Genomic DNA, 23,661 nt, shown 5'->3' with positions numbered 1-23,661 from the left:
ATTTATCACAGGTTGAAATTATATTCAAGTAAACAGTTGATTGACAGCAGATGGCTTTTAATTCTTTAATTTTGGCACAAATATTCCTCCATAGTTGACCAGGTGTTATGTGGGTGGGGAAAAGAAAATATGAACAATGGTAATCTGTAATTCCCGGCATTGTGTTTATTGTTTGCTCATGTTTTGCCACCAATATTAACTATTTAAAAAATGTAAAAACGATAGTACTGGTTTTTTATTTTATTTTTATTTTTACATAGTCTTTATAGAACATTGAAGATAAATACAAATTAATTTCACTATTAAAAGTTTTTAAAAAGTAAAGTATAAGTTAATTCTTTTTACCAACACACCTTTTAGATGGTCACAAAACAGTGCTGTGTTGCCCATCAAATTTGACCAATCCAGTCAGTACAAATAGTCAAAGCTTTCAGTCCATATAGCCTAGCTAATCCTGTGTTCCAGCTGCTTCTGAGCATCCTCTACTTCATGACTGTAGCGATCTGGTCCAGGATGGAGGGTCCGCTGTAGTTGTTGGTCTGCACAGCCTGCAGACGCTTCTGATAGTCGGAAGGAAGATTGTTTTGCTGGGCACCTAAACACACCACCTATACAACAAAGCGCAGCACAAATCTGTCAAGAGGTGTAAATGAAGATAGCTAATAAAAGTTTCAAAGCAATGGCTTTCTACAAAGAGTGTCTCAGAGAGATAGCACATTTTCCTTCAACTGATCATAATAGGTCCAGGAGTGCATGTACACTATCACGTTGGAGACTTGACTGCTCCCATATGACAGGAGTGATGTGTCTGTGTGCTACCTGTTTGTACTGTGGGGAAGGAGGGCAGGCATGGAAGTGGTTCATCTGATAGGTCCGACAGAACACCGGGCCACCATCCGTCTCCACAGTCACCTGAAGGGGGTAGTACATTCCCATGTCCACTCCCTCCTGCCTACGGGCGCACACACAGCGAGGCGTCATTATCTTTATTCTGGCCACGATCATTCTTAATCGACAATGTGAGTGTGTCTGAAAGGAGGTTGTTGTAATACATGTAACTCACTTGTCCAGGCTACCAAGGTGTTGGTTTTCCATTTTCCAAACCACCCCCCATACCTCCAGACCAGGGCTGGCCTCGATGGTAGCCACTCCACCATGCCACCGGTTGTCCACATGCTCCCCCCACAGCCCAAAGTTCAACACATGGTCCTACAGAAAGGAAACACTGTTCAATCTACTAGGCAAACTCAGAATCTTTGTTACTTATTTACAAATACAATAGCTGCTATGGTGCAAAAATGATTATCACTGAAAGGTTACACAACTGCCGGTTATACAGTTTTTTTTTAAAAGCTGGTTAAAAGGGAATGAGTGTTCAGTATGTTAATGAATTTGTTGACATAATCATTAAGCTACAAACCTTTAACCGACCCGTGTACTGAAATATCGCAGACGGGTTTGCCAATTGTAGTCTTTCTTTCAATAAATTGCTCCCAAACGCAAAATACATGAAGTGACCATTGTCAGACATGTTTTATGGAAAACACTACCATTAAAAGATCAAGGGTTTTGCCAACTAAATAAAGTAAATCACTTATCAACCCGTTTTCACTATTCCTGTCCAGTTAACCATCTTCTTTAGTTAATGTTATGGCAGATTGCAACAAACGTTTATGAGGTGCATCATCGCCACCTACTGTTCAGGAGTGTGACCGACTTCATCCTTCTAGCAATGTGGGTTGATATGCTTTTTTATAGACCTTTACTAGGGAAAGGGGGTGTAACGCTACACAGCTCACTATACGTATTACGATACTGGGTGTACGGTACAATACGTATCACTATAATTTTAACATTTTAAATGAAACCGAAATTCAATTAACAGATTTCCAAAACATTAAACATTTTCTATAATTTTCTTTGTTGTACATACGATTTAGTTAACTCAGTTCAAGCGATGTCTGAGACTGCAATGAATGCACACATGACGCAGGTGCAGAGTAGGTCGCATGCTGGTAGCTCAACCAATAGGATCAAACGGACATCATATTGTAAAAACATTGGCATAACTCTACGATACATATTGTAAAATGTTTGTATTGCGATATATTTTATCACTTTATGGAACAGGTTTATGGTCAGGTCCTCAATTCAGGAGTCTTCTGGAACAATGTCTCAGGTTCACGCTGCTTGCTTAGGCCCTTTCTCACAATTTTATGATTAGATTGCAATGAAGAGGCTTACTTTTTTATTTTATCCAAAGGAACATTTTAATGTACAAAATCAAAAAGACAAGAGTATGAATTCAAAGATTTCCTTTGACAAAACAAGAAAAAAAAAAAGTCCTGTACAATCAGTGGGAGATGATTGAGGCTGCATCGACAGATTATCTCCTGGGACCACCCCGGCCTCTGCCCCTTCCCCTGCCACGGCCCCGGCCCCGACCTCGCCCACGTCCAGCCACTACAGAGGAAAGACAAAACGAGAGTGGTCAGTGATTGCTTCAGCCAAGTTGCATACTGAAAACCTAACAAAAGCACTGTTCTTACAATGTTGCTGGGCCTGTCTACAGTCAAGCGTTACCATATCATGACCAACATTGAACTCCATCATTTCTCTCTGTGGGTAGCAGAACTGAAACTTTCTAAATTGCTCGAGCAGCTGTGTGATCATACTGGACTGCACAGACCCATGGAAGAATTACCTTTCATGGGAAATATCCCATGTAAACATCTCCAGTTTCAGCTCTTACCTGAAGCCACAGACCCCTGGCTACTAATGAAGATTTGCCTAGTTTACCTTGAAGGTGATTATGATCTTACAGCTGGATTTTGTACTTCGGACTGATGAAATAGCAGGTTACAGTGACTAGGTTGTTCAGACTTAAATTGACATTGCTCAGTAAATGTCCTCACTGGGCCAGATAAGATGTAAAGAAAACACCAATTAGATCAGACTGAATTCCTCAGGCTCATGGTCAGGAATCTCATTTAAAAATGAGATTTCCATCACCGATTAAAGAGGTAGATCGTCCAAATGCTGTATAATACATCAATGATAAAGACTGAGCACGTCCGAAGACAGATTGAATCAGACTAATTTGAGTCTTGATCATTTTCCACAAAATATCTTCCATGATAATGATACCTTTGAGATGTACTGTCGATGGTTATTTTTGAATGAGTTTTCCTCTAACTACAAAAACACTACATGGACAGCTAATTGTTTTGCAGATAAACGCATTGGTACATATTTCTACACAAAGACTTTAATATTTCATAAACCGTGCAACAGAACCTTACCAATACAATAGAAACCGCAATGGCGAACGAGAAGCACATTTTGACACCTTTCGTGTCTACGTACGCTGCTGCAAAACCTGAGGAGTAAGACAAACTAAAACTGCCTTCTGAACCAACCCTACCTAATACACCAAGCAGCTTCTGTTAAACGACTGCAACCTTTCATGGCTCTTTTTCTCTTCCCATCTGCCATTTCTCTGTGTTTAGCTCACCTGCTTCTCTCTTCTTGGACTTGACTTTGGGCTCTATGTCCACCAGCAGGGTGTCCAGCGGCAGGCTGTCTGGCAGGATAAAGTAGCGGATGTTGTTGCCGCGGATGCTGAGGGACTCCAGCTGGGTGGGCTCCCTGTTCTTCAGGGTCATCTTCACCGCCTTCAGGTGAGTGTTCATGCTCACATCCACACCTGAGGACAAACACACACCGTATAAAGACTGCTTCATAAATTATGTCCTTTTCATCACATTCAAGAGAGACAACAGACCATTGATAAGTTCCTTTCAAATTCACACACACACACACAAGTTATATCTATTTACAATGTTGCTTCCATCTCTCTGCACAATAGGTTCAGCTACAATGGAGACGAAACCAGAAGTCAGCATAGGCTAAGCTAACAAGGCAAGATTCCTTACCTGTAATAGTGCCATGGACTTGGGTGCCATTTTTGAGTTCGATGGTCACAGTCTCGTGACTGAGTTTCATCAAAAACCTGTGGTAGGCAAAGATTCGATTTGAACATGACTTAAGCTACAGACCCTTGAACAACAGCTAGCCAACAAATTCCAGATTGCTTACACGATGTTCGTAATAGTCGCTAGGTGGCTACTGCTGTTCCGGGTATCTTGCAACAAAGTGAACTGCAAGCCAGCTACTATAGCCTACTACACTGAGATAGATTCCTGCATATCAGGCATGTGTGGTACTGAAAACACACATTTATTGAATGCATGGAACATCGAAACGCAAGCAGGAAAATTCTTAAGTATGAAAAACTAGCTAGTTTCTTCTTCTATGGCTAACTTGTTTGCCGCTTCCCGCCTCGTACTCAAAACAATCAAGACAATATCTAAAATCTAAACCCATCTAGTGCCATCGTACATTTTTCCTCAGCATTCATCATAACATACGATAGAACGTTATTTCATGGTAACACTTACCGGACTAGTTTCATGTTAGTGATGGACTGTAGAGACAAATCCTCCACAAAATTCAGAAAAATTGCAGCGTACAAGTGAGAACACAGGCCGCTGTTGAATGAATTACGTTTAGGACGCAGAATTATGTCGTCATTGACAGCGACTTTACAACCTACTTCTTGTTCTCTGGGTTTTTACGTCAGTTGGCATCTATCATGTTGCAATACTGCCATCTGCTGGTTTATTTATATCCAGCACGATCCAGATTCTCCTTATTTACAATTATCCTTCCAGAAATTCAGATATCTCCGGCCTTGTCCGGCTATATACCATATTTCAGAGTACGTTTGATCCCCACTCCTGACAGTCCAGTTTTCTTCATTTTAATTAGCATGTCTTGCCTTTCCGTTTCATATTGCTTAGGCTACAATGAATTAATAGCGTACATGTTCTACAGTTTCCGATAATAAAATTGAACTCAAACCATTTGAATGCACTCCCATCATATGGAGTATACTGTTTAACTTGATGTGTCCTATTCTTAATCTAGACATCATTACTTGCTCTTTCTTATTAAGATACCCTCCTCAGCACCCACCCTATTTTGAATCACATGCAAATGTCGTCCCTTTACCAGTTAATCCCCATTGTTGACCAATATTCTTCCAATCAATGCTTTTCCCCTCTGATTTTGACAACTTAATGTTGACTTCCACTAGACCTTTTGTATCAGCCTGTATACCCTCTCCTTTCCTGCAATGCCTTTTTGACCTGGAGCCAGAGGCGTTGTTGGGGCACAGGCTCTACTGGGGCACAGGCCCCTATTCATATCCCTTTTTTCTTTCAAGCTTGCTGCGCACAATGCACTACTAGGCTATAGAAACTCCCCTTGCTTAACCCACTATACAAAAGTTCAGGGAGGCAAGTTTGATATCATCTTTGGCAGGGACATCATGCGTGCACGCACATTTTTTTCGCTATCATTTGAGCACAAATACAGTTTTTTGAGCTTCATGTAATATTGTTTTTATGTTTTAGTCAAAATACGATGAACGGTAGGCCTGTCATTTAGAAACGTTCTTTAGTTTTGTAATGTTGTCTTAGCCAACCTCAATTCTGACTTGTGTGCAGAGTCTGACACCTGGACTTCTGTGTGCGTGCTGCAGTGGCTATTTGGCGAGATCAGAAGAGCGCGCTAACATGGAATTCTGCAGGTATGGTTTTGTGTTTTCGGTTTAAATTATTTGATTTTACAAGCGTTGATTGGGATACAGCATTTATTTTTTCCAGGATTATCAATCTAAATTAATGCAACGACTAATTAAGTAAATTGTTAAAACTCAAACTTTAGATTTTACTGGGGCACAGCAGATTTATACTGGGGCACGTGCCCCAGTAAAAAGGGTCTAACGACGCCCCTGCCTGGAGCCCACATGAATGGGCTTTTTATGTTTTAAGTAATGTAGGCTACAAGACGATGTAGTCGGCTGTGTCCCTGCAATGTTTGCATGCTGTTCGCAGCAATAGGCCTACGCCCATGTACGCCTACTTACTTTTTTTAATGTGAGTAGAAAGCCAGCGCTTTGGATTGGTTAATACGGCAGAAATATACGCAATAAGTTGTCTTTGACTGTCAATGGACATCGACCAAACCATAAAGACGTCGTATTCAGTAGGCTAATTAAAATATTCTGACGAGCTAGCCAAACTCTCCCTAGTAAGAATATTGCGTGTTGCTAGACAACTGTTGTGTTTATCTGACTTGTAGGCTATGTACAAATGTTGTTTAAAGAAGACTGCAATAATACATGTTCTTTTTTTATTGAGAGTAAACTTTGCACTGATACTTTCACTTACAGTAGGCCTATGGTTCACACATCAAACATTGCCTCATTTTATTATGGACTGATCAGGAATGTATCAAGTATAGAGAAGAAGCGCAAGCAGGCCTAACATTAACATCTGTAGTTGTTTAAGGAACACACAAATTAACTGGAGTAGAAAATATGACAGTGTTGACACATGAAAAACAAATTGGAAAAAAACTAAACATGTAGCTGGCTACAGGATTCAACTGCTAAACTAATTATCCAGATTTAGACAGCGACCCAACTTCTGTTTCGCATATGAACGCGCATCCTAATGCGCCACATGTAGAGCTTCAAACACACACCCTGCTACTCTCCATTTGTGTTGATAACAGCACTGATGGCACTCTCTATCATCGGTTTGGCGGAATGTTCATCTCAATGCATCAACTCAATTCTTTTAGAACCATGTGCATTGCTCTATTGGACCACGCTACCCCTTTACCACCAAACATGGAACGGGTTTGGTACCAGTTCGCGCACATATGAACTGTTCGAAGGATCTCGACCAAAAATGAATGCATTTTTCATAACCCGAGAAATAAGATACTTTCCCTGACCTGAAGTTAGAACTGTCACATCAGTGGGCGTGTCATATTCTACATGTTGGAAAGAGGATGGAGAGGCAGTGGAGAAGACAGGTGAGAAATAATGGGGGTAAAGAGCGTGCAGTAATCTGCCGACGAAACCCAATGCTTGACGTTCGTCGTCTCCTGAGTTTCAGGAACAGCTAGAAGGTAGCATGAGAAGAAGGAAGCTTTATGTAGAACAAGTCGAAGAGTAGGATAAGGCTGGGTTCACTCAGACTTAAGGACAAATAATTAGCCCCTCAAAAATAAGAATTCGCCCATCGTTGATGACACATCATTGATTACAATGAATCCGCTCCAAACAGGTGAAAACGCGGGCTGGTTCGCTACATAGCACCAAGGTTCCAAGAATCCTGAACGGTGAAAAAGGGGGTCTCAAATGACAACCGTATCTGAAAGTGTAGCCCTGTACCCAAAAGTAGCATGGGAGTAAGGCCTGGTTTATTTTTTGCATAATAAAACCTGCTCCAGGTACACTTTCACAAAAGTAGAAAAATCATTAAATAAGAGGGCCAATTAAGACTAGTACCGTATATGTATATTGCAATGCATAGTGCAACATCTTCATTGACAGTTGATGCATTAAGGGGAGATTCAAAACCGTCCCATATGGCAGATGCTTACACTTCCATATCAACACAAAGCAGAGAATATCACACTCTTGTACTCACAGATCAGACATCAAATAGTATCACTCCAGAAACATCTGGGGCTTTTGATGATCAATGTTTTGACTGTGGTGAGAGAGCCACATTTGCCAAGAGCAGTAACTAACCCACTGAGAACCATGAGGACCGAATCACCAAAAAAGGTCAACAAGTCAGCACAATATTCAGATTCTGCAATGGACATGTTGGAACCAAACAAACAGAAAGCCTGGATGGAGTGTTGAAATGGTTGATTCCTCAATTAAGTCCTGGTCGGTCTTTGATTATGTTTCTTTAGTTTAGGAGCATCCGTTTTGCCAGATACGTTATTAAATATGTTATGCCAACCCCGGCTGTTGTGCTACAGGGTGTAAACGAGAGACGTTTGAATACAGTTAAGTATCAGTAGTACTTGGTTTGTACCTTCAATGTTGAACCTCTTAACATGGCAATAGACACTTAACATATGTGCAGTCATTGATCATTTCAACATTTGAGTGCCATTTGATAAATGTGGAGAAACATAAATATAAATAAATCAAAACTGTTCATAAATAATGATTCAAATAAAAGGCACTGACTAATAGCGCCGGCCTTTCTGGAAAATGAGATTTAATCTCCACAAAGTGAACCTGTAATATAGATGGAGTGGAATAAAAAAAAAACATAAAACATAAAATAGAAAAGGGCCCCTTATCTACCCCCAATTCCCGGATCACCACCACCAAGGTGACAACATACTATTGAGACAAATACTGTCTGTTTATCAGTAGTATCAATCAATCAATCAATCAATCAATCAATCCATATGAAGTCCAAATCAAGTAACCATTTCAAAACACCCTATCCCACTTAAAAATGCCCATGTCTCATGACCCGACAGCAGGACTGGCCCTTGGTGGTAATCCTTTCATTCATAATACCACTAACCACTCATAACAAACCCCCTTCAATTGGAGATATGTGGTTAGGCTACTACAGGGATCAAAGTGCACATTTCAGTTTAGCCTTTTTCTCTGCTGCAGGTCAGAATGCCTCAAAGTCAATAATGTCAATGTTTTTTAATTTTATTTTCATTAACAAGGAGCCTATACGGGAGACAGGAAGTCAAACATAAGAGGCGGCCAGAACAGAACAAACCAAAGTTGTTTTTGAAGCAGCTGGAAAGGCTCTTCCGTCGCACGGATCATGACATCATCAAAAGTGGACGCCCTCCATCGTCACTCTCCCTCTCTCTCTCTCTCCCCGTCTATATGCCCCTCTCACTTCCTCCGTCCGGTCTCTGCTAATCTTTACTGCTTTGTCTCTCGAAACAAATCGGTCTTTTGTGTGCTGTCACACCAGGCGCACTCACTCCACCTGCACCTCAGGTGGCGGCATCTGAGAGAGGGCTGCGGGCTGTTTCAGTGGAGCTCATGGTCCGCCTCCGCGGGAGCGTCGCCTGCGCAGAGAGAATGCGTGTCTGCTACATCTAGCAACAGGTCCACACACTCTTCCCCCTCCTCCGGCCTCTCCACACACCTCTCGCATTCCAGCTCCAGCGTGCTGGGTCTCAAAGCTTCAGGGCTCCCTGGACAGGGGGAGCTAGCCTGGCCTCTGCCTCCCTCTGGCTCACTGTCCTGGGGCTGCTGGACCTGCGGCGGGACCTCCATGCCATGGGTGGAGGAGGTCTGTGTGTCTGGCAGGTCCTCTGCCTGGTCTTGCGGGGAGAGTTCAGGGGAGTCTGTCTCCGTGGTGGGCGGGGTGTCAGAGGGGAGCAGATTCATGTCCTGGGGGCAGTTCTGGGGGTGGTACCAGGCCATGATGGTGTCCAGTAGCTGGGTGCTAGCCGTGGGGTCCAGAGGCTCCAGGCAATCGGGGTCGCTAGGGGTGAAGGCGCCCCCCGGGGGAACCACTGGAGACAGCAGGAGGTCTGGGAATGAGAGGCACAGCTGGACAGGGGGTTGGGAGAGGGGGGTCGGGTTCTGGTCTAGGCTGTAGGGCGCAGTGTGATCAGGGTTGGGGTTGCTTTCTGGTGCATATGGGGTTGTAAAGTCGGGGTTAGGGTTGTGTGTGAGTGCACAAGGTTTAGGATAGTCGGGGTTAGGATTGGGTTTGGCGTCGAGTGTGTACGGTGTGGTCCGTTCCAGATCAGGAGCGTACAGGCTGGAATGGCAGTGACTCTGGTTGTGGTTGCGGTCATAACTGTGGTCCGGGGTTCGAGCAGTCCCGGCGTTTCGGTCCTGCGTGTATGCCGTGATTAAGGTGCTAGGGTCCACGTGGTCGCGGTTGCGGTCGTAGCTGCGGTCGGCGGGGATGGGAAGGCGGTTGTAGAGGTGGTCGTGGGGCGAGTAGGGTTTGGCGTGCGTGTAGCCGTGTTCTAGGTGGTACGGCGTCGTGATGTTCCCCAACTTCATAAGGCTGTCTCCCAGCTCCAGCAGCTCACCGCATAGGGTGGGGGGAGGTGGGGGGACGGGGGGGAGGTGGTTGTGGGAAGGGGGGAGGGGAGGCGTGCTGTCTGTCCTAGAGGGGGGGCGGGGGGGCTCTGGGAGAGAGGAGAGGTGGGAACCCGACGCCCCCTCCGTCACAGCTGACCCCTCCCCCACCCTGGCACCGCCCACTCCTCTCTCCGGCATCCATTTCTCAGTCACCCTTCTCTCCGGCTCCAGCACAGAGTCCGGCTCCAGTCTGGCTCCTCGGTCCTCCCGTCCTCCCTCTGTCCCCCTGTCTCTCCGGGACTCCTGAAGGGAGAGCTGGATAGCCAGGAGGATGTTGGGGTCGTCTTCGTCCATCGAGCCCAGTGCTCGCCTCCTCCCTTCTGCAATCCTCTCCTGGCCTTCTGTCACAACACACACACGCACGCACGCACACATCGTTTATGTTATATGGGATGGGATCACACGTGTTTGAGATGAGAAACAACTGTATGAATCCTGAAGCACATTCTCGTCTACGTGTGTGTGACTCCTTGGCAGTGTGCTGTACCTATGCTGTCGCTCCTCCTGTTGGACTCTGGGGTGTTGCTGTTGCTTCGGAGGCTGTGCAGACTGAGCATGTCTCCCCTGCGTCTCTGCCGGTGTCTACGACGGTACTGGATGTCTGCATACTCCTGTACAGCAACGCAGACGTCACTGACCTGAACACCAACCCCAACCACCATATCCGCTCCGGAACAACTTATTGAGATTATTCACTCAGGCGATTGGATGTGAAAGATGCCTGGTGTGGGTGTTTGTGTGTGTGTGTGTGTGTGTGGGGGGGTACCTGTGTCTGTCTGTCTCTCTGTTCTTCTCCTCCAAGCACAGAGTGACTCCTTAGCATCTTAATATACACACACACACACACACACACACAGTAGATATCAGCTGCAGACATTGTAGGTGTAGGGCTAGACATGCTAGGCTTAACGCTTGCATACACTCAAACATCTTACCGCCACCAAGCTAATATGTATCCAGTATATTACTGAGGTTGTAATGTGTACTTGATGACTAAATGAGCATTACAACTGCAAGTGGGTAGCACATGTGTACCAGTGTGTTAGTGAGTTTATTAGAGCTAGAGCAATGATTTATACAATGTTTGTCTAATCTTACCTCAGGGGATGCAAATCCAAGGTACTCCCAATCCCAGGAACCAGCAGGGAAACTGTAACACACAAATTACTTACAGACACACTATGCATAGTGTACAATTTTCTCTAATAAATAAACTTAACCTGTAATAATAATTCCTGACCCATATGAACTAGTACTTTACAATGCTATTTATGTAACAGAAATACATATTTGAGAAATTGAATAATACTGAATCATTCACAACTGAGAATAACCTAAGCTAAGAATAACCTTTATTCTTACATGTACATATTGTACAAAGTGACTTGTGCTGGCAGTTGGGTCAGATGGAGTTTGATGGAGTGCAGTGTCCGGATGCAGCTGGTTATACAATCAATATTTTGTCAGGGTCTAGTATCGAGTCTCCTTACTTCCTGGTCAGGGTCTAGTATCGAGTCTCCTTACTTCCTGGTCAGGGTCTAGTATTGAGTCTCCTTACTTCCTGGTCAGGGTCTAGTATTGAGTCTCCTTACTTCCTGGTCAGGGTCTAGTATCGAGTCTCTTTACTTCCTGGTCAGGGTCTAGTATTGAGTCTCCTTACTTCCTGGTCAGGGTCTAGTGTTGAGTCTCCTTACTTCCTGGTCAGGGTCTAGTATCAAGTCTCCTTACTTCCTGGTCAGGGTCTAGTATTGAGTCTCCTTACTTCCTGGTCAGGGTCTAGTATTGAGTCTCTTTACTTCCTGGTCAGGGTCTAGTATCAAGTCTCCTTACTTCCTGGTCAGGGTCTAGTGTTGAGTCTCCTTACTTCCTGGTCAGGGTCTAGTATCAAGTCTCCTTACTTCCTGGTCAGGGTCTAGTATTGAGTCTCCTTACTTCCTGGTCAGGGTCTAGTATTGAGTCTCTTTACTTCCTGGTCAGGGTCTAGTATTGAGTCTCCTTACTTCCTGCGGGGCGCCTCAGGGGAGTCGTTGGGTGCCACACCCCTGGCAACAGACGCCAGGAACTCTGCCCTCTTCTGCTGCACTAGCTGCGCGGCACTGACGATCTTGTGGCAGGGCGTCCTCAAGTACGGCCTATTAACCTTCTGTGCCAAGTCCTCCACCACCATCTCCAGATCCGTCTGCACACATGGCACACACACACGACATGGAACACACTCCTGCATGGATACTTAAACTACTGCCGAGAGCAAGGAGAAATCTCTCACTTGAATGTCTGTTTACAAGAGAACATAAAGCATGGCCATCTTATGACCGCGTCTGATGGATTTGAGAGCTGACAATTATTGAGCCCATCCACAAGGCCGTAAACGCTTCAGGGTGTTTGTCCGCTTCGACACTCACCTGCATGAGCTCAAAAATCTCTTTCTGCGTGCAGCGCGGCTGGAGGAAGAAGCCGTAGGGGTAAGAGCACTTTAACACGCGCCGCGTTTTCAACAGCTCACACACGCCGTCCTCAATGAACCTGGTGTCTGGAGCAGCGCCCTCACCTGGATACACACACACACACACACACACACACACACACACACCTTAGGACATCTCATGTACCGTAAATGCATCGCAGAGAACAAATGTAATATCGCTCACGTCCGATGAAGGCCCGGCTGAGTTGCTCCATTTTCTCTTTGGCAGTTTTCAGTAGTTTCTGCTCCAGCTGAAACCGAGAGAAACCAAAACCATCAGCATGAACATGTGTGTCGCTACACTGCGCGCAGCGCGGATACGAGGCGGCTCGGGAAGCTGACGTTCGGAGCGCGTGTGTGCGTTACCCTGTAGCTGTGTTCGTGGTTCTTGTAGCGTGTGTAGTAGTGCATGAAGCGGTCCAACTCCTGAAAACTCTTGTGCTTCTTTTCAGCCTGGAACAAAAGAACACTCGATGCACAGTCTGCTTGGTGCCGGTGTACGAAACAAAAGAACACTCGATGCACAGTCTGCTTGGTGCCGGTGTACGAAACAAAAGAACACTCGATGCACAGTCTGCTCGGTGCCGGTGTAGGAAAGCGAGTGCGTGTGTTTGTCGGAATACATTTCAGATATCCTGTGAGGGTGTGTTGTGACAGGGGGGGAGGGTCAGAAACCCGTCAGCACCACACCGGCGCTTCAGAGCCAGGCCGTGCATGACTGGTCAGGACCATGGACAGGACCCTCCTATGGAGGAGAGTCTCCTCTGGTTGTGTGTGCGTGTACCTCCACGGTCATCTCCTTGGACTGCTCCTCCAGCTGCTGGATGACCTCGTAGCGCGTGCAGCGGTAGTAACCTCCGGTGGACGAGCTGTGCTTCTTCCACTCCTCCAGACAGATCCAGCAGAAGTCGTACTTACACTGGGGACAGAAGACCACGGCAAGCTAGTTACACTGGGGACAGAAGACCACGGCAAGCTAGTTACACTGGGGACAGAAGACCACGGCAAGCTAGTTACACTGGGGACAGAAGACCACGGCAAGCTAGTTACACTGGGGACAGAAGACCACGGCAAGCTAGTTACACTGGGGACAGAAGACCACGGCAAGCTAGTTACACTGGGGACAGAAGACCACGGCAAGCTAGTTACGGAGCCCTGGCTGAACTGAGGTCAAACGGAAACATTGAGTTAACAAGTAAACCAGTTAAATTCCCAGCACAGTCCCTTAAGGGGTTAGAATTCTCGAAACGGCAGCATGTATTATGTATTGTACACCGTTAAATATTCAGTATATACATCTCGACAGCTATTCAGACATTGTATCATTCTGTTAGAAGGTGCGTGTGAGCGTGTGTATCAGCACACCTTGGCACACTGCATGTGGTTGCAGCCCTCGTTCTTCTGAATGGGGGACTTGCAGTTGGCACAGGGTTTACAGTTTGTCAGCAGCCATAGGCAGTTGGCGGCATCCTCGTAGGCATCACTGACACCAGCTACTGTAAGGACACACACACACAAACACACACACAAACACACAGACATCAGTGTCTCCAAGGGCCCCACGTACGGAAAACCCCACGTGTAAACTGTCCCTGCGCTCCGCAGTGTGAGGTGCATGCAGCCTGCGCTCCGCAGCGTGAGGTGCATGCAGCCTGCGCTCCGCAGCGTGAGGTGCATGCAGCCTGCGCTCCGCAGCGTGAGGTGCATGCAGCCTGCGCTCCGCAGCGTGAGGTGCATGCAGCCTGCGCTCCGCAGCGTGAGGTGCATGCAGCCTGCGCTCCACAGCGTGAGGTGCATGCAGCCTGCGCTCCGCAGCGTGAGGTGCATGCAGCCTGCGCTCCGCAGCGTGAGGTGCATGCAGCCTGCGCTCCGCAGCGTGAGGTGCATGCAGCCTGCGCTCCGCAGTGTGAGGTGCATGCACACGTACGCTCCTCCGGCTTCATCTCCGACACCTTCTGGAGCCACATCCTCCACGTGTCACAGTCACACGGCTCGTGGGCCTCCCCAAGGCACTCCCTTTGCGGACGGAGGCGGTAGACGAGAGAGGGAAGGGTTAGAGAGAGCTGCAGGTAAACCAAACATACCTCTGAGTGTGTGTGTTTGTGTGTGTTTGTTTGTGTGTACCAGCAGAAGAGGTGTCCCTTGCCACAGTCGACGGCGGGGGAGGGCAGGAGGGGGAAGGCGTCGGAGGTGCCCGGCCCAGGCCTGGTCAACCGGACGGCGCGCTCACAGCGCACCGCCGGGCACCAGCGGATGGCAGGGTTGTTCTCCACAAACGCCTGGAGTAGCGGGGGAGGACAGGAGGAGAGAGAGAACACGAGAGAGACAGAAAGAGTTGAGGTGTTTATGGGTAGGGTGTGGGGCAGGGGTGGAGAGGGAGAGGGAAAGCAGATAGGTTATGGATGACGGTCGAACGGCATGAACATTGGTGATTAGTGGTTAGAATGCAAGTGTATCTTGAAGTAAGTATACATTCTGTGTGTCCTGGACATATGTGTGCGTGCTTGTACCTTGATGTCGAACTGCAAGTAGCGCTGGTCCATCTCTCGAGACACCACACTCTCAATGACCTGGACAGGCACAAGCTGGTAGCAGTCATACGCTGGACAGAAGATGTTGTGAGCTTCTCCCTCCTGGATCTTCACATTCAGGAAACTGACACACACACACGAAACTTAGTCCCTCATTAGCCTTTTTCACATTTGACATCTTCCCAGTGACCCTAGGACACACACCTGCGTTATACAGGCACTTACCCTTCCCAGCATGCTCGGCAGAACTCGTGGCCACAGGACATGTCCACAGGGTCCTCGAACACAGAGATGGCGCACAGGCAGATGCCACACTGCAGACACACACACACACATTAACTCTCACAAACAGGCTTCCAGGAGAAACCGTATGGATTCAAAAGGCTCCGTCATCACGATAGACCCACCTGCGCCAGCCCCTCGTCTCCTGGCGTGAGGCAGCTGTCAGTAGGGGAGGTGAGGGTGAGGGTGAGGGGGGAGCGCGGGGTGCGCGGGGAAGGTAGCGTGTCCCAGGCGTTGCAGCCGCTGGGCGGCGGGGCCGGCATGGACACCCCAGAGCGCTGACAGCAGTCCTCCGCATCTGACATCCAGGCTTCCAGAAGCTTCTCCCTGTCCCAGTCTGGAGACAGGAAGTGTGGTTAGGCCTCATCCCACGAGAGGGAGGGCTGCTATGCTGGATATCAGCGAAGTGCTCGTCTTCAGCACTCTACGGCCAAATCACAGCCGTGTTGATATACTGAATAACAGTTATTATGAAAGATGGAGTAACATTCAGAAGGAATGAGTAAGATAGGAGGATGTGAGTGATGGAATGAGTGAGTGACTGTTTACCATTTTGTTCTAAGACATTTGCCTCATTATTTCCCTTTGAATCAAATATTTTCTTTTTCGTATTACTCCAAAACGGCAATATCATTTAGTCGTGCAAATTCAATTCAAATGATCACGACAACGAGGGTGGCATGAAGATACAGATTCCAGCCTCCAACGTTTAGGTATGTAGTCATGCATTCTGCCACCAGGATGTTATCAGCTCTGTCTGATCTGATAACATGGTCCTTTGTGTCACCATCACATTCTCAGCGTTCCACCCCCCGGTAGCAAACATTTCAAATGCACCCCATGACGCAACATCTCACATCCTGCCAACCCTCACGTCAAACGAGGAACATTGGTACACCCAGATTGTATCTGACGGACATACTTTCCTGTTGTTAACACACACACACACACACACACCGTGAGCTCGAAGCAGGGCCTCAGCGGTGAAGAGGGGGGCCTGGAGCATGTCTGCCGTCTCCACTATCAACATGTCCTTTAGCTTCCTGAGGTCCTGCAGCTTCAGCCCCTCGTAGGGCTGCGGGGTCAGACAGACATACAGGCACTGAGTGAAGGAGGGGGTCAGTAGGGGGTTTGTCCCAGGAGGTGTTAGTCAGCTGTGTAGTAATAACCCTCTAGGTGAATGTGACTTGTATAAGGGCTAGTCCTAACCCTCTAGGTGAATGTGACTTGTATAAGGGCTAGTCCTAACCCTCTAGGTGAATGTGACTTGTATAAGGGCTAGTCCTAACCCTCTAGGTGAATGTGAGTTGTATAAGGGCTAGTCCTAACCCTCTAAGTGAATGTGAGTTGTATAAGGGCTAGTCCTAACCCTCTAGGTGAATGTGAGTTGTATAAGGGCTAGTCCTAACCCTCTAGGTGAATGTGAGTTGTATAAGGGCTAGTCCTAACCCTCTAGGTGAATGTGAGTTGTATAAGGGCTAGTCCTAACCCTCTAGGTGAATGTGAGTTGTATAAGGGCTAGTCCTAACCCTCTAGGTGAATGTGAGTTGTATAAGGGCTAGTCCTAACCCTCTAGGTGAATGTGACTTGTATAAGGGCTAGTCCTAACCCTCTAGGTGAATGTGAGTTGTATAAGGGCTAGTCCTAACCCTCTAGGTGAATGTGAGTTGTATAAGGGCTAGTCCTAACCCTCTAGGTGAATGTGAGTTGTATAAGGGCTAGTCCTAACCCTCTAGGTGAATGTGAGTTGTATAAGGGCTAGTCCTAACCCTCTAGGTGAATGTGAGTTGTATAAGGGCTAGTCCTAACCCTCTAGGTGAATGTGAGTTGTATAAGGGCTAGTCCTAACCCTCTAGGTGAATGTGACTTGTATAAGGGCTAGTCCTAACCCTCTAGGTGAATGTGAGTTGTATAAGGGCTAGTCCTAACCCTCTAGGTGAATGTGAGTTGTATAAGGGCTAGTCCTAACCCTCTAGGTGAATGTGAGTTGTATAAGGGCTAGTCCTAACCCTCTAGGTGAATGTGAGTTGTATAAGGGCTAGTCCTAACCCTCTAGGTGAATGTGAGTTGTATAAGGGCTAGTCCTAACCCTCTAGGTGAATGTGAGTTGTATAAGGGCTAGTCCTAACCCTCTAGGTGAATGTGAGTTGTATAAGGGCTAGTCTTAACCCTCTAGGGGAATGTGAGTTATGTTACAGTTGGCTCGAAGAATTTAGGTGAAAGTTGAACTTGTCAACTTGTGTGTTTACCTCCTTGCAGCGCAGTGTGTTGCAGTTGGAGCGCGTGCTGTTGCGGGTGAGCGTGTGCTGGGAGAACACCATCTGGGACTCCAGGCTGAGGGCCAGGTCTGTGTGGTGGCACCGCTCCGCATGGTCGCACGGGGTCAGCTTATCCTCGTCCTCCACAAACAGGCTGGCCTCCCCCTGCACCAGCAACTAGGAAGGGGGGGGGGGGGGGGAGAAAGAAGGCGGTGGGGGTGACGGATGTGGAGAGGGTGGGGGTGAGGATGTAGGGGGATAAAAGACAGGGAAGAAGGAGGGGATAGGAGGATGGGTACATGTATGGCAGGAGTGAACATGGTGGTGTTTCAGGTCAAGCCCAGGTCACACGGACTCTCGCCCTATCAAACACACACACACGCACCTCCACACAGCTCTTCATCCCTGCGGCGGCGGCGTAGTGCAGACAGGTGCTGCGGTGGTTGTCGGTGGCGTTCACATTGGCCTTCTCATACTGGCCTCTGTCCAGACGTGCTCCGGTCCAGCTCAAGATCATCTGAAGAGGCGCACACACACACACACACACACACAGAACAAATGACCCTTCTGAAAACCACTCGTTTTTCTCCACCCCGGGGGACCCAGATTGTTCCGTTCGTGCGTCTGTGTGAGCACCTGGAGGCAGTCGGCCCTGCGCTGCTCGTCTCTCTGCGGGCGGGCCAGCCTGGGGGACAGTGCCCCCTCTGGCAGCAGCAGGATCTGGGGGCCCTGGCACAGCACGTGGAGACACGTCTCATTGTGGACATTCCTCTTGTTGGGGTTCCCTTCTTTACTGAACAGGAATGACCTGAGGAGGGAGGGAGAGACACACAGACAGACAGAGAGACAGACAGGAGTGGAGAGAGCAATAAAAGAGATTATTAAAAACTCTAAACAACACTGTCAAACAAAGGGGCCATTATAAAGTTCATGTTTTAAAGTGCTGCAGCTGCACTCTTCAAAGAGAAAGAGGGAGGGAGAGAAAGAAAGAATGAGGGCATCAGAGAAAGAGAGCGCAGTGGAGGGGGAGAGAGAGAGGTCGTTCACTACCCTCTGCTCTAAGTCTAAAAGATAATGGATGGACACACGCCCTCACACCAAAAAAAATAAGCTTACACACACACAAATAAATCTAGCCCCTTCACAAACAGACTGCCACTGCAGTCCTGCATAAGTCATTAAACAGCTCCCATTTGTCTATCAAGGGCTCCATTTCCTAATTACATCCTACCACACATTTCCATCCCTCTCTTCATCCCTCCTGTTCACATCCTCCTCCATTCCCCTCGATTCTCTCGACCCTCCTCCTCATCCGGCATTATAATGCTCAATCCAGTAATTATAGCGTGCCGCACAGGGCAGCTTGAAAGTATGAAACCTCCATTTCATAGAGCATGTGTATGAGTGCATGAGTGCATGCGTGTGTGCTAAACAGTAGCAATTGTGTGACGCCATCCTTAAAAAGGGATTTGTGGTCTCTGGCAAGCTGAAAAAACGCACATCTGATGACCCTTTTCGTCCGTCTACCATAGGCTGCATCTGATCTGCATCTCCGTCCAATCTTGTTTCATCTCCCAAAACACCACAGAGAGGCCCCACCCCTTCCTCTGACAGTATGGCCTGGCAGGAAAGGCCTGAAATAGACCTATAATTAGCCGTCCTTTAATCTGCGCACGCACGCATACACACACACACACAATATGTTATTAATACTTTCCATACTTTTCTAAATACATCCTTCCAAGATAAAGGAGGAGTGGAGAGCTTGGGAGTCACATGACCAGCTGTATTTCCATGGACAGCCAAGGATTTCTCTCACGGCAAAGACAAGTATACAAAAATCGTCTTCTTACTTCAAGATTCCGTTATTTTCCTCTTTTCCTTCAATTCTCTTTTCCTTTCCTCCAGTTCTTCTCCCTCTCCGCTATATTTAATGCACTGTATCTTTCCTCATTCCTTGACGAATCCGAGGGTAAGACATTGACAGCGTGTGTCACAAGCTACTTGAGCAAAAATTCCACACAGTATGCAGGTGTGCGTGTCTGTTTGTGTGTGTGTGTGTGAGTGGGTACCTTAGCAGGCGGGTCATGGCATGTCTGCAAGCGTAATGCAGGGCTGTGTTGTGCTGGTAGGGTTCTCCGTAGGAGGCGTTGGGGTCCAGGCCATCCCTGAACTGCGGGTTCCCTTCGTACAGCTGCCAGGCCAAGGCCTCGTCACCGTTCACCAGCGCCTTGCGGAACTTGGTGGCCGTGTTCCCCATGGCAACCGCCAGAGGATGGCACTTGGTCCAACGCTGCAACTTCTACTGCTGCTGCAGCACCTCTCCTCCTACTCCTCCTCCTGGTCCTCCTCCTCCTCCTGCTGCTGCTCTTCCTTCTCCGCCTCCGGTTCCTCTTCCTTCTGCTTCTCCTCCTCCTCCTCCTCTCCCCTGCCTGATCCCACCTCTCAGAGTGACATGACCACTGCTATGGCAACACTTCTGCCCTGCAGGACAGATGGAGCAGGAGATGGAGACACAAAGGAAAGTGGTTAAAGAGTGACACAGTAAGAGAGCAGGGGGGAAACGAACGGGAGGGCAGGAAAAAATGGTCAAAGAAGAGGGTGAGAAATAGGAAGAAAAACAGGGCAGATAAAGAAGGAGATAGGGCGGGAGGGCGAGAGAGGGAGAGAAGGAGATAAGGGAAGCATTAATCAATCAAGTTATCTATCAATCAACCCAGTGCTGCAATGTTATCTTGGAGAAGGTAATCCATAGTTTACAAACCAGTCAATAGCCTTCCACATGACAGCAAGTTTTCTCCCATCATAACACTGTGTGTATGTACAACAGGATGTGTACATGCTGTATATGTAACCATGGAGGGCTAATCCTCTGAAACTAAACCAGTTTGCTTGCTTTTCCAAAAAGAGAAGCACGAGAATCACAGGAATGGCCACTGGCTCTTCTGGCTTCAGGGTAAAACCAATTTGGTTCCACATGTCTCAGTCACACAAAGACACATACAGTCTGTTCAAATGGCTGCTGGTGTCCGACAGAGTATAATTACAGTCTCCATTCTCAGGCCATCTGTGCATCTCAACAATGACCCTCTATGGTTCTGCTGTTGGCTATTTGTTGTATTGTAAAACCCCCTCGTCTATCCGTCTCTCGTCAGCTTGGATTTCACACACACACGGGTGCAGACGCCTAAATTCCACTGTTGATGGCCATCGTGGGTGTTTTTTTTACGTTTCATTTTATGCTCCAGTAAAGCCTATTCTAGACAGTGTGGCCACACGTGTAAGAGCTTGAGTGTGTGTATTTGTGGGGGTACTATAGTTTGTAGGTCACGCTGTCTGCTCTGCTCCCAGTTCCACGCTGGCTGGTTTACTTCCAGCTCACTTCACCCCCTTCTCTGTATCGGACTGTCTCAGAGGAGTTACGGAGAGACCGACAAGATTCAACCATTGACCCATCTCCCACGGTGTGTCAATGGTCACATGTATAGATTAGAGAATTAGTTAATGATTTAAATAGTTCATGTTACTAAGTACATAAAAACAATTGGCAAATTAAGGAACTGTTTAAGTCAACACCTTACTTCTATAAGCATTGGGAGGGAACCGCAAACATTAGCCTAGCTGTTATCCTCCTTGTAACTAGCAAGCTGCAAGTAGGATACAGCACACTGAGTACTTCTATTGCAAAAAATACTTCCAGGTGAGCTTTATGTGAAATGCTCAGCATTTATGGAGAGCACAAACAACGTATTGATTTCAGAATAGCTGGTCTGTGCCCCTGCCCCGTACACTTCGAGGTCCTTTGTTCGACGCTGTCAGTGTCATAGGAATGACAGGCGAACGTAGGCTACAATTCAGATATGATGCATTTGATTTAGAGAATTCAGAGAAGACTGACCAGTCACGCCGACCTAACCCCTTCTACTTTATACATCGACGGAATTGTGTACGGATTCATACTAGATACCTAGTTTGCTTTTTGGCTAGCACGCAGGAGCAAGCTCGCAACTGTGTCTCTCCCGTTTGCGACGCAAGCTAGCAACAGTAGCTAGCTAGTGGCATGCCAACAACACACAGTCAGTGACAGCGTCAACCAACCACAATATTTTGTATTTACTTACACGATCTATTCTCTTAGTCGCCAGTTGCACATCCAAAAGAAATACGAGAGAGGAGCGCCATTATCTGGTAATCTAACGAGCGGCCTCCCAGTTCCCCCACCATCATCCTCCTGGTTTACTTAGCCACAGACTGAACCCCAATGATGCTGAGCCTGGGGACTAGACTGATGCTTGTGTTTTTGTTGCTGCCAGCCCACAACGGCGTAGTGCGCATGTGCATGACCAAATGTCATTGGCCCGTTTGCGTCTGATTGGTCCATTTAAACGTACGTATTTAATTATGGGTGCGTCTCATTATCCATTATACTACTATCCTAAATGATGCCACAAAAAGATTTAGCATGTCCCATTGGATATAACAGAGACTATAAGAGATCATATCCATGAAGAGTCCTCTGTAATGTCTGCATTATGTGCATATCCATGATACAGAGCACTGTTGTATTGGCAGGTTGCGAACACATCCAGACAGCAATTAAATTAAGTGCAGCTCCAGAATCGGGCCATAGGTGTCAGCAACTTTTCGTTTGGTTTAATGTCGTGATGGGCATTCCGGCTCTTTGACTCAGCTCACTGAAAAGAGACTGCTCTTTTGGCTCCCAAACGGCTCTTTAAAAAATAAATGTTTTAAATATGACTTTGACTATGATAGGTGTGAAAACAGTTCGAATTAAATTATTAAATGAAATCGTACTCTACCTTAACCACAATGTCTTCAAAAATTCATTGATTTGTTATGGCTCTCCTCCGAGTTTTGACTACTCAGGTAGTCAGGTGGCTGAGCGAATAGGGAATCGGGCTAGTAATCAGAAGGTTCCTGTCAGTGTGGTCCCTTGGCCTTGTTGAAGAGGCCAACAGCGGAAGGGAAGAAACTGTTTTTGTGGCGTGAGGTATTGGTCCTGATAGACCGCAGCCTTCTGCCGGAGGGGAGTGACTGAAACAGGGAGTGTCCAGGGTGGGAGGAGTCGGCCACAATCTTCCTCGCTCGCCTCAGGGTCCTCGAGGTGTGCAGGTCCTCGAGGGTAGGCAGATTGCAGCCAATCACCTTCTCAGCAGTACGGATGATACGCTGCAGTCTGCTCTTGTCCTTGGCAGTGGCAGCAGCGTACCAGACAGTGATGGAGGAGGTGAGGATGGACTCAATGATGGCTGAGTAGAAGTGCACCATCATTGTTTTTGGCAGGTTGAACTTCTTCAGCTGCCGAAGGAAGTACATCCTCTGTTGTGCTTTCTTGATGAGGGATCTGATGTTCAGTTCCCACTTGAGGTCCTGGGAGAGGATAGCGCCCAGGAAGCGGAAGGACTCCACAGTGTTGACTGGGGAGTCACACAGGGTGATGGGGGTGAGTGGGGCTGTGTTCCTCCTGAAGTCCACAACCATCTCCACTGTCTTAAGAGCATTGAGCTCTAAGTTGTTCTGGCTGCACCAGGTCACCAGGTTGGCCGCTTCCCACCTATAATCAGACTCATCTCCACCAGAGATGAGCCCAATAAGGGTGGTGTCGTCCACAAACTTCAGGAGTTTGACGGACGGATGACTGGAGGTGCAACTGTTGGTGTACAGGGAGAAGAGCAGAGGAAAAAGGACGCAGCCCTGAGGTGATCCGGTGCTGATGGACCGGGAGTCAGAGACTTGTGTTCCCAGCTTAACGCACTGCTTCCTGTCAGACAGGAAGTCTGTGATCCACCTGCAGGTGGAATCAGGCACGTTCAGCTGGGAGAGCTTGTCCTGAAGCAGGGCGGGGATGATGGTGTTGAAGGCAGAGCTGAAGTCCACAAACAGGATCCTGGCCTAGGATGCTGGGGAGTCCAGGTGCTGTAGGGTGAAGTGGAGGGCCATGTTAACTGCATCGTCCACAGACCTGTTGGCTCTGTAGGCAAACTGCAGGGGGTCCAGTAGAGGGTCAGTGATGGATTTAAGGTGTGCCAGCACCAGGCGCTCGAAAGACTTCATTACCACAGAGGTCAGGGCGACGGGTCGCAT

The 23,661-nt window shown here is 47.5% G+C and overlaps 3 protein-coding genes across 4 annotated transcripts; all 3 read right to left on the bottom strand.

Moving 5' to 3' along the window:
• Positions 1 to 99: 99 nt before the first annotated feature.
• On the bottom strand, positions 100 to 1,644 carry ggcta (gamma-glutamylcyclotransferase a). The gene is made up of 4 exons (XM_067256398.1): positions 1,421 to 1,644; positions 1,064 to 1,209; positions 820 to 952; positions 100 to 608 (listed from the first exon to the last, which is right to left on the bottom strand). The coding sequence occupies exons 1-4, from the start codon at positions 1,529 to 1,531 to the stop codon at positions 483 to 485; spliced, it is 516 nt and encodes a 171-aa protein (XP_067112499.1). The 5' UTR covers positions 1,532 to 1,644; the 3' UTR covers positions 100 to 482.
• A 591-nt stretch (positions 1,645 to 2,235) lies between these two features.
• snrpd1 (small nuclear ribonucleoprotein D1 polypeptide) lies at positions 2,236 to 4,567 on the bottom strand. The gene is made up of 4 exons (XM_067256064.1): positions 4,461 to 4,567; positions 3,936 to 4,012; positions 3,515 to 3,706; positions 2,236 to 2,463 (listed from the first exon to the last, which is right to left on the bottom strand). The coding sequence occupies exons 1-4, from the start codon at positions 4,472 to 4,474 to the stop codon at positions 2,387 to 2,389; spliced, it is 360 nt and encodes a 119-aa protein (XP_067112165.1). The 5' UTR covers positions 4,475 to 4,567; the 3' UTR covers positions 2,236 to 2,386.
• Positions 4,568 to 6,839: 2,272 nt separating this feature from the next.
• On the bottom strand, positions 6,840 to 21,804 carry LOC136962224 (ankyrin repeat and IBR domain-containing protein 1-like). Of its 2 annotated transcripts, none has more exons than XM_067255915.1 (21): positions 21,678 to 21,804; positions 19,629 to 20,040; positions 18,193 to 18,364; positions 17,942 to 18,073; positions 17,548 to 17,733; positions 16,256 to 16,373; positions 15,424 to 15,635; positions 15,242 to 15,330; positions 14,996 to 15,140; positions 14,610 to 14,764; positions 14,413 to 14,501; positions 13,851 to 13,981; positions 13,270 to 13,404; positions 12,852 to 12,938; positions 12,670 to 12,736; positions 12,424 to 12,569; positions 12,022 to 12,200; positions 11,120 to 11,171; positions 10,788 to 10,844; positions 10,509 to 10,632; positions 6,840 to 10,362 (listed from the first exon to the last, which is right to left on the bottom strand). In XM_067255915.1, exons 2-21 carry the CDS (start codon positions 19,814 to 19,816, stop codon positions 8,948 to 8,950), a joined length of 3,879 nt encoding a protein of 1,292 aa, XP_067112016.1. In that variant the 5' UTR covers positions 19,817 to 20,040; positions 21,678 to 21,804; the 3' UTR covers positions 6,840 to 8,947. The 2 variants fall into 2 exon arrangements, with proteins under 2 accessions (XP_067112016.1, XP_067112017.1); XM_067255916.1 differs by having other exon boundaries at positions 6,840 to 10,359.
• Positions 21,805 to 23,661: the final 1,857 nt, after the last annotated feature.

This window comes from Osmerus mordax, chromosome 18 (assembly GCF_038355195.1).
Source record: "Osmerus mordax isolate fOsmMor3 chromosome 18, fOsmMor3.pri, whole genome shotgun sequence".
Taxonomy (NCBI): Eukaryota; Metazoa; Chordata; class Actinopteri; order Osmeriformes; family Osmeridae; genus Osmerus; species Osmerus mordax.
The sequence above is the reverse complement of the archived record's forward strand: the minus strand, read 5'-3'. Positions and strand labels throughout refer to the sequence as shown.